The sequence below is a fragment of the Rhincodon typus genome, chromosome 19, assembly GCF_021869965.1.
Source record: "Rhincodon typus isolate 14 chromosome 19, sRhiTyp1.1, whole genome shotgun sequence".
Classification (NCBI taxonomy): domain Eukaryota; kingdom Metazoa; phylum Chordata; class Chondrichthyes; order Orectolobiformes; family Rhincodontidae; genus Rhincodon; species Rhincodon typus.
This window is the reverse complement of record NC_063350.1, coordinates 1,929,788-1,946,207: the sequence shown is the minus strand read 5'-3', so window position 1 is coordinate 1,946,207 and position 16,420 is coordinate 1,929,788. Positions and strand designations below refer to the sequence as shown.

General features: G+C 42.0%; 1 protein-coding gene across 12 annotated transcripts in view; it reads left to right on the top strand.

Annotated features, from left to right (window-relative positions):
- ralgapb (Ral GTPase activating protein non-catalytic subunit beta) overlaps nucleotides 1-16,420 on the top strand; it is a 129,436-nt gene that overhangs the window by 86,603 nt on the left and 26,413 nt on the right. For 9 of the 12 annotated variants that reach the window (XM_048608169.1, XM_048608177.1, XM_048608176.1 and 6 more), the window contains 6 exons: nucleotides 1,829-1,962; nucleotides 5,057-5,239; nucleotides 5,616-5,767; nucleotides 6,551-6,738; nucleotides 8,981-9,084; nucleotides 12,064-12,216. In XM_048608169.1, the coding sequence (XP_048464126.1) occupies nucleotides 1,829-1,962; nucleotides 5,057-5,239; nucleotides 5,616-5,767; nucleotides 6,551-6,738; nucleotides 8,981-9,084; nucleotides 12,064-12,216 (914 nt within the window). The remainder of the gene's footprint in view (nucleotides 1-1,828; nucleotides 1,963-5,056; nucleotides 5,240-5,615; nucleotides 5,768-6,550; nucleotides 6,739-8,980; nucleotides 9,085-12,063; nucleotides 12,217-16,420) is intronic. The other 3 variants (XM_048608178.1, XM_048608173.1, XM_048608171.1) reach the window with 1 other exon arrangement.

Here is a 16,420-nt window from a genome sequence, read left to right as displayed (position 1 = left end):
AGATAAGCTATATTGTAGTTGCCATCTGTTTATGATACAATGATCCATTGACAGAATTCTGATGGCAATATAAACTAGCATGATTTGCTGGATTTCAAGTTCTTTAAATCTCCCTTGCTTCTCACTATGAGACTTCTGGTATATTTTTGACAATTCTTATTTAGAAAGGAACTTACCAACCATTGAGCAAAAGGGGAAGTTTAAAATTCACACCCAAGTGGAGAAGCCTTCCCACCAAATCCCTGAAAATAAAGTTTTTAAACTAGTGTCACGCTTCAATTCTAGAGTTATTTCCAAAACTTGCTGTCTTGATCTTTAAATCTGTTATGAAACACCTTCAAAGATCTATTATTGATATCTTTCGGAAATGTATATTCAAATTGTCTTTTTCATCTGCCATGTTGTTACTGAACAGTACCTTGATAGTTCTTCTACTTGTTCATGCAAGTCTACATATAAACAATATACAGTAATTGACTGCTGTATATGTTTACCTGTCATTTAGGACAATTGTTTTGCTTCTAATTTGCGGTTATTATTGGGTAGAAAATGTCTCCTAGCATTCTGATTGCAATATTTGGCACATTTCATTGGAGCTGTCCAGTGAAAAGAGTACGATAATTTAGCTTCAAAGACTAATTTTTTGAATTGGTGCATTGCTGCAGTGGAGGAGTGCAGCTTGTAATTAGACTCCATAATTATGATCCTTTCGGGCATTTCATCCCATCCTACCTGTAACAGCCCAACCATCTGTTCATCATAGATTAAGTGCCTGATTCTGTTATCATGTTCTCCACAGCGAGATTTCCTTCTGAAAGGCATAAACATTGGCTACCTATGCCAATACCCCAAAGGAACAGGCAGATGTGTAAACTCCTTCGTAAGAAATCTGAAGTGGGATAGTGGTTATGAACAACTGCAAGACGCCTTTTCTGGTCATTGCACCACTTTCATTGCAACTGGTCACATTGCTGAGAATAACAGTTTGAGTATTCTGAATTTCCCAAAGATAAGAATTGTAATGCAGATCATGCAAGATCTGGAACAAGTTTGATGGGTGATTGACTTCCTCCAGTTCCTGCACAGAGCTCTCACTTTACTTCTAAGAGCTAAGATCCTGTCAGACAATGACTATAGTGGAGTGTTCAGCCCATGATTTGGATCAGGGAGGGGTCAGCCTTTCTTCCCATTCTCATTAGAAAAGTCTTTATTATTAAATTATTAGGCAGGCTTGTATCCTGGAACTGGGTGTCTGTTCCCTTATTAATATTATTGCTGCTTAACATTTGAAATACTGCATCTGTACCCTTCAATTTCCACAAAATTCCCCACCCCTTGTTTCACTGTTAACGGTTCATTCCTACATTATTAAATAATTTCCTGTAATGTTTTAGATGAAAAAGTAGGGATAATTAATCTGATTTTGGCCATCCTCGATCAGATACATTTTCAGGGCTTTGAGCTCTTGAACACTGGATTGAAATGCACTTTTTTTTGTGACAAAAATATTGTGTTTATCTGAAACAGCCCTGCGAGTTGCATTCATTTTTCCATCTGTACTATTTGGTGCAAAATTGGTCTGTGAAATGTTATACTTTGTCTCACATTGTTGATATGAAGACTTGAATCCTTTCATTCTGATGCTGTCATTAATGACTACCAAATCGACGCAGCCTCATTGCTACTGGGACGGGAGCAGTTTTCCTTTTTGACTGTTCTTTACTGCATGGGTGGTGAGCTTGTGCTTGTTTTGATTGCTTTGCTTGTAGTTACTAATGCGTAGTTGTTTTCCCTCTCCCTGGTGTGTTGTATTGGGGTTATATCATAGCTCTTCATACAGATACAGCATCGGGACTACTGATTCGTAGTATCCATTTGGTAACGCAGCGACTGAACTCCCAATGGAGGCAGGACATGAGCATCTCATTGGCAGCACTTGAATTGCTCTCCGGGTTAGCCAAGGTACAGTGTTAGTTAAACTTTTTTCCATTTTATATTTAATGTATCAAGTGTGAATGATTACCCTTGAAATTATACTACATCACAAACCAACTAAGTGTGGACACAGCTGCCCACTCAAATACATTAAGCAAGCTATTGTTATAAATGGAAAGGATCAGAGAGTTGTTAGGTAAAAACAGAGAAACTTTTAAGTGTCTTCTAATCATAGAGAATTGCTAGTTATGACGAAACTCTTTGAGAGCCAAAGAATGAGTGGGTCTCAGTTGCGCAAAAAAAATTCAAGATGGTTTTCTGTTGATCCTTCTCAGAATTCGAGCAATAGGTGAAGCTAGCTACAGTAAGCTGCTACTATGCAGTGACAGCAAAGTAGAATTCTCCTGTAATACGATATTTCCTTCAAGCCAAAACCATGTTCTGCCTATCATACAAATGAGTAACATGGTAAATGAATTTCCATGCCAGTGAAATACCAGGTATGTAGGTTGTACGCTCAAAACATTCAAGTATGTTCTGCCCAGTTCATAAAATGTCCAGATTCTTATGGTTTCCAGAACATTTTCTTTGAAAGTTTTCCTGCACATTGAAACTGTGAAGTGACCCAGAATAGCACCTCTCAGTAATGCACAATAATTATGTATCTGCATTCTGCATGTGATAAATTCCTTCAGATAATTTGTACTGGGTTGCGCAAATGGTATATTGTGTCTCTGGGAATTTGAAGCCATTGAGCAGTTTTTAAATCCGTTAATCTGTTATACACAAAGGATATAAGGTGCATGTTTCAATTTGACTCAAACCCAGAAGGAAATCTGAGGAAAAATTCAAGACATAAAGTAGGGGTGTGATGAATGAATTCCTTTATAGTCCAGAAGGCAAAACTTAAGTTACTTTTTGTGTGCATCAAAAAAAACTGGGGTGCCAGTCAAGTGGGCTGGCATGTCTTGGTGACTTTAAGTTTCACAAGTGTTGAGCTGTTTTTGAAATCTAGGAAAAGCAATTAGAATGAGCAAATGGACAGAATACTCCTTAATTTTCCTATGTGATGAAGTGGGAGAGGGGACTAAATCAAAATGGAATTGAAAGGGGAGCTGCACTCAACTCAGCAACTGGAATCAGCTGGGTTAATTCAAAACAATATTGTTCTATATCTCCCCAGGTGACTGTAACTTCAGCAGCATCCTTTATTTTCATTGAAGCATGGTTTGGCTTTTATGTGCTTGGGTTCCCCAACATGGGTGGCAAGGTGGCTCAGTGGTTAGCACTGCTGCTTCACTGCACCAGAGACCTGGGTTCAGTTCCCGCCTCTGGTGACTGTCTGTGTCGAGTTTGCACATTCTCCCCGTGTCTGCATGGATTTCCTCCCACAGTCCAAAGATGTGCAGGTTAGGTAGATTGCCCATGGGAAATGCAGGCTTACAGGGATGGGGTAGGGGAGAGTCTGGTTGGGATGCTCTTTGGAGGATCGATGTGAACTTGATGGGCGGAATGGCCTGCTTCTGCACTGTAGGGATTCTATAATTCTCTGGTCATTGAAGATGGAGATATTTCTGGAGCCTCCACCTAGTGTTAGCTGTTTAATTGTCCAGCACATTCCATGACTGGATGTGTCAGGACTACAGAGATTAGATCTGCTCCATTGGTTGTGGGGTCACTTAGTCCTGGTCTACTGCATGCTCCTTCCGCTGTTTGACACATAGGTAGTCTTGTGTTGTAGCTTCACCAGGCTGACAGCTCATTTTTAGGTATGCCTGGTGCTGCTCCTGGTATATTCTTCTGCACCTTCATTGAACCCTTTGTGGGGCTTGATGGTAATGGTGGAGTGAAGATAGCCTTGGGCATGAAGGTACACATTGGTTTCAAATACAAGTTGGCTGCTGATGGCTCACAGGTGCCCAGTCGAGAGTTGCTATCCCATTTAGTACATTGACAGTGCCAAATAGAGGGTGTTCTCAGTGTGAAGTTGTCAATGTATTGAGCGCTGTTCAGTCATCACTACTTCTGACCTTATATTGGTGGGATTTTTTCTAAGGATCTCCTCAGTTGTACGAGGAGTCAAGCTTTTGAAACTCAGCATAACCATTTCCCAGACGTCGTTGTGATAGTAAGTTGAACTGAGTCCTGTGGTTTAATTAGTAACCTGTCACTGCAATATCTTGAAAGCAGATTGTGTGATTGACTTGCCTCGATTGTCAAGTTTTAGTTGTGTTTAATTTTCATTGTTATGGAAAAGAGCTGAAAATGGGAAATTGGTTGCTATGGCTAAACTGTAGGCTCAGATGAGAGATGGGCATAAAAATGACCAAGTTAAGAGGTTGGGCAAAACAATTTTCATCCAAATAAGGTAAAAGTTGGTGACTAAATCCGGGGCAGTCCAATGAAGCGGTATGAAAAGAAATGGGGAATAGATAGCTCATTGAAAAACATGGCTCAGACACAATTGGCTGAATAACCATCTCCTGTGTTTTGACTCTGTGAGCAGTATGAGCACTTAAAGTGCAATGCAGTTATCAGAAAGCTCATTGGGGAGGAGTTTGCTGCCCCACAAGGTGGGACCATGATGAAAGGTGGTGTGTGTTCCTTTCTGGATCAATCCTCATCATGTCCCACTCTGAGAACTTTACTGACAGTAAAAATGGCTTCAGACAGGCTTCCCACCACAAGGAGGTGCACTGTAAATTCAAACATCGGGCCATTTGACGTGCTTTAATGACAGTTGCTGAAAGACATTAGGACTGTGGGTTGGCGGTTTATATAGGGGGTGCCACAGTTAGGGTTTGGGGCACAGGCCTTTCCTTCCTTGGGTCATCAGCCCCCCCCTTTGTAATAGTTTATTCAACAGTTGCTGACTGTGCAGTTGAGGGAGATCCTATCAGCTGGCCATGCCAGTTACCAGCTGCAGTTAGTACTCTGTAGAGCCAAATCCTACAAGAATTAGGCTCATTGTAATTGCTTTTCCTGGATTTAAAAAAAACCTTCAGAAACATTTTTATTTACATTTTCTTTTACAGCTTCACCAACTTCAGTCCCCTTTTCTTTTTTGCATTACTTTTCATGATCTCCAAAATGGATGCAAATTACTTGTTCTTTAAAACAGGTAAAGGTGAGCGTGGATTCAACAGATCGAAAGCGTGCAGTTAGTTCTGTGTGCAGTTACATCGTGCACCAGTGTAGCAGACCTGCTCCATTTCATTCCCGAGATCTACACTCCATGATTGTCGCAGCCTTCCAGTGTCTCTGTGTCTGGCTCACAGAACATCCGGATATGCTAAATGAAAAGGTATGTTTGGTTATGCATATCTGACTGTGGGGTCTAATAGCAGTTTGATGCGTTGAGTCTTTCCAGCCCTTCATTCTCCCCTTTCTCAGCTCAGCTCTGCTTCTTCTAGCCAACCATCATCTTGAATTGGGGATTTGTTATTCAGACTTAAACTCTTTGTAAGTTTGCTGGAAAATCACAAATGAAGCTTCCTGCTACTGTGTATTAGTTGACATAAGCTGAAGGGAATAATCAAAATAATGTGCCTTGTATCAACATCCTTTACTGAAAAGTTTAATCTTGCCCATTTAAGAGATCGAGTAAGAAGTGCAAGAGGCTGACCTTAATTTAGGAAGACTGTGTCTTTTTCAGTCTGACAATCTTCCTGCTTTCTCAGGATTGTCTGATAGAGGTGCTGGAGATTGTTGAACTGGGGATCTCGGGGAGCAAGTCTAAAACCAGCGATCAGGAGGTGCGGCACAAGGGAGATAAGGAGCCAAACCCTGCTTCGATGAGAGTAAAAGATGCTGCTGAGGCTACGCTCACATGGTAAGACATAGAAGTAACTTGGGCAATGTTGCCTTGAATTAACCCAGCTGATTCTCTGATGTTCTTTAGAGATGGTATGCCATCACTCTTACCCAGTCTCAGTCCCAAACTAGAATAGTTGATCCTGATCAACCCTCTAGAAAATAAAACTATGAAAATATGAAATATTCTAGTAAGCCACCCATCGAGGAACTATGCAATTGGCAACAAATGCTGGTCTTGCCGCTGACAACCACATTGTAAATGAATTGTGCTGAAAAAGAAATCTCATTTTAATTGATAGACATTGAGTGCTGAGTTTTCAATTATTACTGTATTCCATGTCATTTGAAGGGAATTAGACTGCTGTCTGAACAGGAAGAGTGCTTGGGGTCAAGGGGACGAAACAGGAGAATAGCACTAAGTGAGATGTTCTTTGAGAGAGCTGGCACAGATGTCATGGGCTGAATGGCCACCTCTTACACTGAGAGAATTCTGTGATTACATCAGTGACTGCACTTCAGAAGTATTTTGGTTGTGAAGTTCTTTGTGACATCCTAAAGACATGCTAGGTGCAAATATAAATGCAAGTTCTTTCTGATTGTTGTTATTTCTATGTCTTACTAGAAGAGCTAAAAATAGATGAGATCAGTCAGACCAAAGAGACCTGAATTTTGCTGAATATGCTGGCTGCTTAAGGTTAAGTTTTTTTTATTAATGTAGATCTATATTAACTTGTATGCTGCTTTTTAAATGGGTCTGTACATAAAGATATAATGGATATTATGGATTTTTTGTTTTAAGTATAATGCAGTTGCTCGGAGCATTCCCCTCTCCAAGTGGCCCTGCCTCACCATGCAGTCTTCTCAACGAAGAGACACTAATCAAATACTCCAGGCTGACCTCAACCAGCAAGAACCATTTCCGGTACTTCGTCTTGGACAACAGCATCATCTTAGCAATGTTGGAGCAGCCACTGGGCAACGATCAGAGTGAGTTCACCATCTCTTTCTGACCCAGTGCTTGTATTTAGGAAAAGAAATCAGTTAATGTTTTGTGTCCAATGACCCTTCCTCAGAACGTTCTGAGGAAGGGTCACCGGACTGAAATGTTAACTCTGATTTCTCTTCACAGATGCTGCCAGACCTGCTGAGATTTTCTAGCAACTTCTGAATTTCTTTCTAATTTACAGCATCCGCGGGTCTGCCATTTTTCATTTTGCTTTGTATTTATGATTGGCCAAGGAGCAGGCTGTTCAATCACTCAAAAACAGTACCTGCTGCTCTTTGTTACCTGGCATTGTTCGAAGCTTACAGATCTTTCATTAAAACTATTTAAACTAATGTTGTATAACCTCTGCAAGGTCTGAATTAGTTCATGGCCATCTACAGGCCCATTGCTTTGGAGATAGCACAAGATCCAACTTCTAACTCAACTTTATAAACTCAACTCAACTGGGACAGCACAATGGGAACAAAGGTAGTGACACCCCTGGGTGCCAGGCTCAGGCATGATTAACTCTGACAGAATTTGTAATAAACCAATGCAATAAGCCAATATCCAACTTTATAATTTCAGAGAGGGCAATTTCAAGAAAATGATGAGGGCTGGTGCTCAAAAACAAAATCTGTGATGGAAACAAAGACATACACTGGTCACAGTGTGAAAATGAGGATTGTTAAGTGCATACTAAATAAATGTAGCCCTAAATAGATTAACAAGAAAATCTTATCTTACTGAAACCACTTGGGGTGAGGTGGCAGGAGTGTTGGTGAAAAGATCTGGAACCTGGAAAAATGTAAAAAGATCTACTAGGATAGCAATAAGCACTGTTGTTGCTACCAAATGCGGCAGTAAGCAGTTCTTTGAGCTTAATAGCAAGAGGATTAACACAAATGAGATCCATTAAGGAGGCAACAGAATTGAACCAAAAGCAGCGAACATTCCAAGTGATTATTTTCTAGATCTATTCATAAGGGAAGATACTAAGCATAGATGATAAATATTTCAGAACATTAGGAAAGAGTAAGAAAATGGAACTAAGGAATTACTCTTTCTCTGAGAGACAGTGCCGTTCCAATGGACTGTACAATTCTGTGGTTCCTTCTGTTGCCACTGGGCTTATCAACTCTATTCCTCCTCGCCATCCCTGTCCTTATTGCGTGATCCCTTCTAAGTGCTGGATTTATTCCCTGCATATGTTGCATTCCGTCGTCAGCAAGTCTTAGCGATAGCAACCTGTGCCACCTGCCTTCACTGAGCTGAGTTCATTTGTTTTCATCTGCAATTTGATCCTGAAATTCTGATTTCTGAAATCTGTATTGTGTCTTTGCCTTGTTTCACAAGTCTTTTATCAAAGCAGCTTGTTCATTTTCAGATGTTTTTGTTACAGAAACCTCTGGACAGCTTTAGGCTAAATACAGATTAATTGTTGGGAATCATTTAAAAAAAAAAAACAGTTTTTAACCTTCGGCTGTATGCCAGGAATTGTTTTGGTTATTTATGCTGGCCATGTTTCCTATTAGGGCAATGTGTTGGGTATAATTGACTCTCAGGCTTCTTTGAATTAATGCTTGTTGAAAGCATTGGCAGGATGTTTGGAAGTTTTCTGATGTTGTCAGCTGCTCCTGTCACTGCTTTATTGTCAGACTGACCCAAAAAGCAAATAACTTAAAATGTCAGGTCAGGAGGAATTATAGCATTATAAAACTCAATAACTCAGTCCACAGCTCTATAAAGGTGATAGGACGTTGGTTTGTGAGTGTAATTTCTGTCATACAAACAAGGTGAAAGAGTAGCTATAGATTTTAGAAGTACGCTGTCACTCCAACTGAGACAGTGAGAGAGATCTTTACCAGTAATAGAATCAAAGCTCAGGGGACAAAGGGAGGAAAACGGAGCTGAGGATTATCAGATCAGTCATGATCTCAAGGAATGGCAGAGCAGGCTCAATAGGCTGAATTTTTTGCTCCTACATCTTATGGGACCTGTGAGGAGAGAGAACGAGATGCCTTTTTAGAAAATGCTTTTCCCCCCATGTTGTATTTATAATATGGCCCACAACATTGTGGAACAGTACCAATATTTCAGAATACTAGCAATGGGAAACAGCATGTGAGGTGGGGAGAGCCAACTGGAGAAAGGAAAAATATGTTACTGAGAAAGAAGGTTTTACACAAGCAAATTGCTGCATAACGTCTTTTGGGGAATGTTGTTTGGTTGCTTTCTCTGCAGATCCTTGCCCCTCAGTTACTGTCCTGATCCGGGGAATGTCTGGGAGACATGCGTGGACCATGCAACTGTATCACCAGCCAAGGGGGTCTCGAGCAAGCCAAAAGGTTTGAATTCAGTGCAATAATACTGTATTACCTGGTGCCTTAGTATCTTACTCCAGTGATCAGTCCAACTAATAGATTACTAGATTAATAGATACTGTTACTGAAAAGTTAATTTGATTTTTTTTAGGTAAAAGCAATTAAGTCAACAACTAGTGTAATTCTATAAACTTCTATTCATTTTGGAATTACAGCTAGTCAAAAGGAATTACAGCAACGTTTTGGTATTAACATATACAGGGTGGAGCTCTTGTACACACAGTAGTGCAGATGGAAGTTGCACAGTGGTGTCCAGTGCCAAAAGCGGCAACCAATTCGGTTCATTCCACATGATATCAAGAATCAGTTGGAGGCACTATACACTGCAAAGGCTATGGGTACTGACAACATACCACCAATACCACTGTAGACTTATGCTCCAGAATTTGCCGCTTCCGTAGCCAAGCTCTTCCAGTACAGTTACAACCACTGACATCTACCCAACAATGTGGAAAATTTCCCAGGTATGTCCTGTACATAAAAAGCAGGACAAATCCCACTCAGACAATTACCGCTCCATCAGTAAAACGATGTAAGGTGTCACCAACAGTTCTATCAAGCACCACCTGCCCAGCAATTACCTGCCCAGTTTGGGTTCTGCCAGGGCCACTCAGCTCCTGACCTCATTACAGCCTTGGTTCAAACATGGAGAAAAGAGCTGAATTCCAGAGGTGAGGTGAGAGCGACAGCCTTGATATCAAGACTATTTGACCAGGTGTGGCATCAAGGAGCCCTAGCAAAACTGGGGTCAATGGGTATTGGGGGCAAACTCACTAGTGGTTGGAGTCATACCTGGCACATAGGAAGATGGTTGTGGTTGTTGGAAGTGAGTCATCTCAGCTCCAGGACATCTCTGCAGGAATTCCTAAGGTAAGGTCCTCAACCCAACCGTCTTCAGCTGCTTCATCAGTGACCTTCCCTCCATAAGGTCAGAAGTGGGGAAGTTCACTGATGATTGCACAATGTTCAGCAGCTCCTCAGATACTAAAGCAGTCCATGTTTAAATGTGACAAGATCTGGAAATATCCAGACTTGGGCTAACAAGTGGCAAGTAATATTTGCAAGTATTTTGCAATGACAGGCAATGACCATCCAAAAAAAAAGAGAATCTAACCACCGCTTCTTGATATTCAATGTTACCATCACTGAATCCCCCACTATTAACATCCTTGGGATTGCCATTGACCAGAAACTCAACTGCATACGCCACATAAACACTGGCTACAAGAGCAGGTCAGAAGCTAGGAATACTGCAGTGAGTAACTCACCTCCTGACTCCCCAAAGCTTGTCCACCATCTACAAGGCACAAGTCAGGAGTGTGATGGGATACTCCCCACTTGCCTGGATGAGTGCAGCTCCAACAACACTCAAGAAGCTTGACACTATCCAGGACAAAGCAGCACATTTGATTGGCACCACATCCACAAACATCCACTCCTTCCTCTGCTGATGCTCAGTAGCAGCAGTGTGTACGGTCTACAGGATACACCAAAAATTCACCAAAGAACCTTTCCAAACCCATAACCACTTCCACCTAGAAGGACCAGGGCAGCAGGTACATGGAAACCATCCTCTGCAAGTTCCCCTCCAAGCCACTCACCATCCTGACATGGAAATATATCTTCATTCCTTCATTTTTTTTCTGGTTCAAAATCCTTGAATTCCTGTTGCAAACATGCTCACTGAGCCAGTGTGTTTGATTGCAGACGTTTCGTCACCCTGCATCATCAGTGTGCCTCCTTTGAAGCGTTGGTGTTCTGTCCCGCTTGTTATTCGTATGCCTCGGTTTGCTGGGGTGGTTGATATTACTTCCAGTTCTGTTGATCATGTGGTTTGTATATCGGGTCCAATTCAGTGTGTTCGTTGATGGAGTTCCATTTGGAATGCCAGGCCTCCAGGAATTCCCTGGAATGTCTGTTTGGCTTGTGCTATTATGGATGTGTTGTCCCAGTCAAATTCGTGTCCTTTTTTGTCCGTGTGTGTTGAGACCACTGAGAATTGGCCGTGTCTCTTGGTGGCTAGTTGGTGTTTGTGTATCCTTACTGTCAGTTTTCTTCCAGTTTGGCCTGTGTAATGATTCTCACAGTCCTTGCATGGTATTTTCTATATTATGTTGGTTTCATTGTGGGAATGGGGTTCTTTCCGTTCGTCAGTAGCTGTCACAGGGTGGTTGTGGTTTATGGGCTATGCTGTGATACCTAGGCATCTGAGTAGTCTTGTGGTCATCTCAGATATGTCTCTGATGTACAGTAGGGTGACTAGTCTGTCTGTCTGGCCATGTTGTGTCATCTTGTGGTCTGTCACAGAGGTAACAGCTGTTACACCGGTCATCCTACTGTACATCAAGGACATATCAGAGATGATCACAAGACTACTCAGACCCCTAGGTATCAGAGTTGCCCACAAACCAACAACCACCCTGCGACAGCTACTGACAAACGGAAAGGACCCACAACCAATAAAACTAACGTACTATACAAAATACCATGCAAGGGCTGTGAGAAACATTACAGCTGAGGTGCTGTGGGAATTCTCAATTTTGCCTTCAAGCAGACATTTTAAAACATAGCCATCTTGTAAAGCATAACTTTATAACAGTTTGAAATGTTGGTTCCTGTTTTCTTGGTGATGTGAGTAGTGTGTAAGTGAGTTACGTAGATTGCCTTCATTTCTTGGTCTTTGTGGATGAGCAGTTCTTGGACCATAAGGCCTAAAGTGATCTGATCTTCCCCAGTGGAGAAGGTACAATCAGCCTGACTTTCTGCTTCTGCTCATTATCCAGTCATTCCTACTGGAAAGCCTACATGTGGAAGGTGCATCATGGAATGGTCTGTGATTAGACTGCTTTCTGGCAATCATAATTGGAACTGCGCTCCAGCAGCAAGGTAGGAGGAAAATGTGCACAAAAACTGATTGTAATGTAACTGCAATGTCATCTATAGGCGTTCGTTCCTGAGCCTCATCCACCACCTAAGGATGACGTGGGGATCAAGTACAATGTCAAACATCGGCCATTCCCTGAGGAAGTGGACAAAATTCCATTTGTAAAGGCTGACCTGAGCATTCCTGATCTGCATGAGATTGTAACTGATCAGGTAAGAGGAACATCAGACCATTGGTGAACTGATTCCAAACTCCCAACTAGCCTTTTAAATTGTTTTAAAATGTGGTGTGCCCATTGATATTTTCATGAATTCAGTTCCACGTGTGGCTTTCCATGTTACATCTAGAGTCTGATTCCAGCGTCTGACATGTGACAGGCATCTCTAACCATCTAAAGAACAAAGAAAATTACAGCATAGGAACAGGCCCTTCGGCCCTCCAAGCCTGTGCCGATCCAGATCCTCTATCTAAACCTATCACCTATTTTCCAAGGATCTGTATCCCTCTGCTCCCTGCCCATTCATGTATCTGTCTAGATACATCTTAAATGAGGCTATCGTGCCCGCCTCTACCACCTCTGCTGGCAACGCGTTCCAGGCACCCACCGCCCTCTGCATAAAGAACTTTCCACGCATATCTCCCTTAAACTTTTCCCCTCTCACCTTGAAATCATGACCCCTAGTGATTGAGTCTTCCACTCTGGGGGGGAAAAAGCTTCTTGCTATCCACCCTGTCTATACCTCTCATGATTTTGTAGATCTCAGTCAGGTCCCCCCTCAACCTCTGTCTTTCAAATGTAAATAATCCTAATCTACACAACCTCTCTTTATAACTAGCGCCCTCCATACCAGGCAACATCCTGGTGAACCTCCTCTGCACCCTCTCCAAAGCATCCACATCCTTTCGGTAATGTGGCGACCAGAACTGTACGCAGTATTCCAAATGTGGTCGAACCAAAGTCCTATACAACTGTAACATGACCTGCCAACTCTTGTACTCAATACCCCATCCGATGAATGAAAGCATGCCATATGCCTTCTTGACCACTCTATCCACCTGCATTGCCACCTTCAGGGTACAATGGACCTGAACACCCGGATCTCTGTGTGCATCAATTTTCCCCAGGGCTTTTCCATTTACCACATGGTTCGCTCTTGAATTGGATCTTCCAAAATGCATCACCTCGCATTTGCCTGGATTGAACTCCATCTGCCATTTCTCCGCCCAACTTTCCAATCTATCTATATTCTGCTGCATTCTCCGACAGTCCCCTTCACTATCTGCTGCTCCACCAATCTTAGTGTCATCTGCAAACTTGCTAATCAGACCATCTATACCTTTCTCCAGATCATTTATGTATATCACAAACAACAGTGGTCCCAACACAGATCCCTGTGGAACACCACTGGTCACAGTTCCCCATTTTGAGAAGCTCAATTCCTCTACAACTCTCTGTCTCCTGTTGCCCAGCCAGTTCTCTATCCATCTAGCTAGTACACCCTGGACCCCATGCAACTTCACTTTCCCCATCAGCCTACCATGGGGAACCTTATCAAATGCCTTACTGAAGTCCATGTATATGACATGTACAGCCCTTCCCTCATCTATCAACTTTGTCACTTCCTCAAAGAATTCTATCAAGTTGGTAAGACATGACCTTCCCTGCACAAAACCATGCTGCCTATCACTAATAAGCCCATTTTCTTCCAAATGTAAATAGATCCTATCCCTCAGTATCTTCTCCAGCAGCTTCCCCACCACTGACGTGAGGCTCACTGGTCTATAATTACCTGGATTATCCTTGCTACCCTTCTTAAACAAGGGGACAACATTAGCAATTCTCCAGTCCTCCGGGACCTCACCTGTGCTCAAGGATGCTGCAAAAATATCTGTTAAGGCCCCAGCTATTTCCTGTCTTGCTTCCCTCATTAACCTGTGATAGATCCCATCCGGACCTGGGAACTTATCCACCCGAATGCCTTTTAGAATACCCAATGCTTCCCCCCTCCTTATGCCGACTTGACCTAGTGTAATCAAAGATCTATCCCTAACCTCAACGTCCGTCATGTCCCTCTCCTCGGTCAATACCAACGCAAGGTACTCATTAAGAATCTCACTCATTTTCTCTGACTCCTTGCATAACTTCCCTCCTTTGTCCTTGAGTGGGCCGACCCTTTCTCTAGTTACCCTCTTGCTCCTTATGTACGAATAAAAGGCTTTGGGATTTTCCTTAACCCTCTTTGCTAAAGATATTTCATGACCTTTTTTAGCCCCCTTAATTCCTCGTTTCAGATTGGTCCTGCTTTCCCGATATTCTTGCAAAGCTTCATCTGTTTTCAGTCGCCTAGACCTTATAAGAACATAAGAACTAGGAGCAGGAGTAGGCCGTCTGGCCCTTCGAGCCTGCTCTGCCATTCAATAAGATCATGGCTGATCTTTTTGTGGACTCAGATCCACTTACCCGCGTTCTCACCGTATCCCTTAATTCCTTTATTTAATTAATTAATTTATTAATTCCTTATGTATGCTTCCTTTTTCCTCTTTGCTAGTCTCACAATTTCACCTGTCATCATGGTTCCCTAATCTTGCCCTTTCTATCCCTCATTTTCACAGGGACTTGTCTGTCCTGCACTCTAATCAACCTTTCTTTAAAAGCCTCCCACATATCAAATGTGGATTTACCCTCAAACGGCTGCTCCCAATCCACATTCCCCAGCTCCTGCCGAATTTTGCTACAGTTGGCCTTCCCCTCTGGTCTCTGGTTTAGCCACTGCCCAAATATATCAGTTCATTCACCTTCCCAGAGCGCAATTCGACCGCTCTCACTCAGCTCCGCTGCCGAAATTAAATATGGAACTCCAGAGTCAACATTAGTTATTCATTAGCACTCCATCATGTACTTCAGGAAATGTCAGGATTGCTTTGAAGTGCTTTATAAAGTGTGTTTTCTCAAATTGATGTAATGTGTGAACCAATTTGGAGAAACATGGTACTGCTGCCTCAGCAGATTTTGATTGTGGTGCAATCGTGGGGCTTCGGCTTTGTAACCTCCTCCAAGATGTTAAATATTTTGCCTGAAGAGTACTGCTGCCCTCTGGTGCTTAAAAAAGGGAAAAGTTGAGAGCGTATCTGAAGACCGACTGGTCCCACAAAATTCACAATGAGAAAATCTTGATCTGGAGCAACATGCCAAATTTCACTTGATTGTAAATAATTCCACAGTATGGAAAGTGATTTAAGCAGCTGACAACAGATTAAACTGAGGCTCATGCAACATCCCAGACACAACTTCTTTAATGATGCTGCTAATGTTACATTTAGTGTTAATCTTCCTTTATCCGTGCTTTGTGTGTGTGTCTGTGTGTGTGTTGCTGAATGCTTGCTCTGCAATTTTATAGGATATTAAGGCGGTCCTGTAGTTAGATTGAAACGGCGCAGACTAAATGTAGGTGACTGCTTCCCTTCCCTCAATGGAATTAGTGAACTAGTTGTGTGGGGGATTTAGTTTAACAATCCAGTCCTTTCATTGTGGTTTATCTCTGCGCCAGACCACAGATAATCAGATTTATTGAATTTGATTTCAACAGCTTGCCTTGTGAAATGTTAATCCTATAATCACTAAACAAGCATTTCTGGTGCCTTATGATGCACACTGAAACATCCACCACACTGACATGGCTCCATTCTTTCCCTCTCAAAGCTTTTATTGGCCTGTTCATAAGGAGCTTCATGTAACTCAAGGCAGAGTTTACCTGTGTCTTTTATACAATTACAAGTGGGATTGTTTGCCTGTTTTTAACGCTCCACACCACCCCCCCCCCACCTCTGATTCTCCAGCCCAATTACTCGTGGGTTGCCATAAAGGTTATTGATTCATTCAATGTTTGCAAAATCCCCAAATTACCTGCCTGAAAACATTGATCAGGTTCCTGTACTTAACGAGAATAGAATTTACTTATTTGTAATAAATAGCAAATCACAAGTAAGCAATTATGAACTATTGACATATGGCTATGCTAATTAAAACACTAACTGCCTTTTAAAACCCTGCACGCACACAGACACAAACAAACAAAAATGTTGGTTTTATGGGCAGAGGGAAACAAAGATGGGAAACCCCTTCAAGAGCAGTAGTTCACAGGAGATGTTCCATTTGCTTGCCAAGACTTTGTTCTTCAATCTCATTTCTCTATACTCTTTCACTTCTTTGCAGAACGCACAGGGAGTTTGAGTACACAGTCTGTCTGTTGCTGGTTAAAGGCAACAGCTAACAGCAAATGGTGGGAGAAAATACCTGGCTTTGAGAGGGAAAGAATGCTACTGCACAGAGAGAGAGGGACACGCAACCTACCCTTCAATCCAAAGGCAGATTTTACTTTTTATTTTACTTTTTATTTTACTTTTTATTTTACTTTT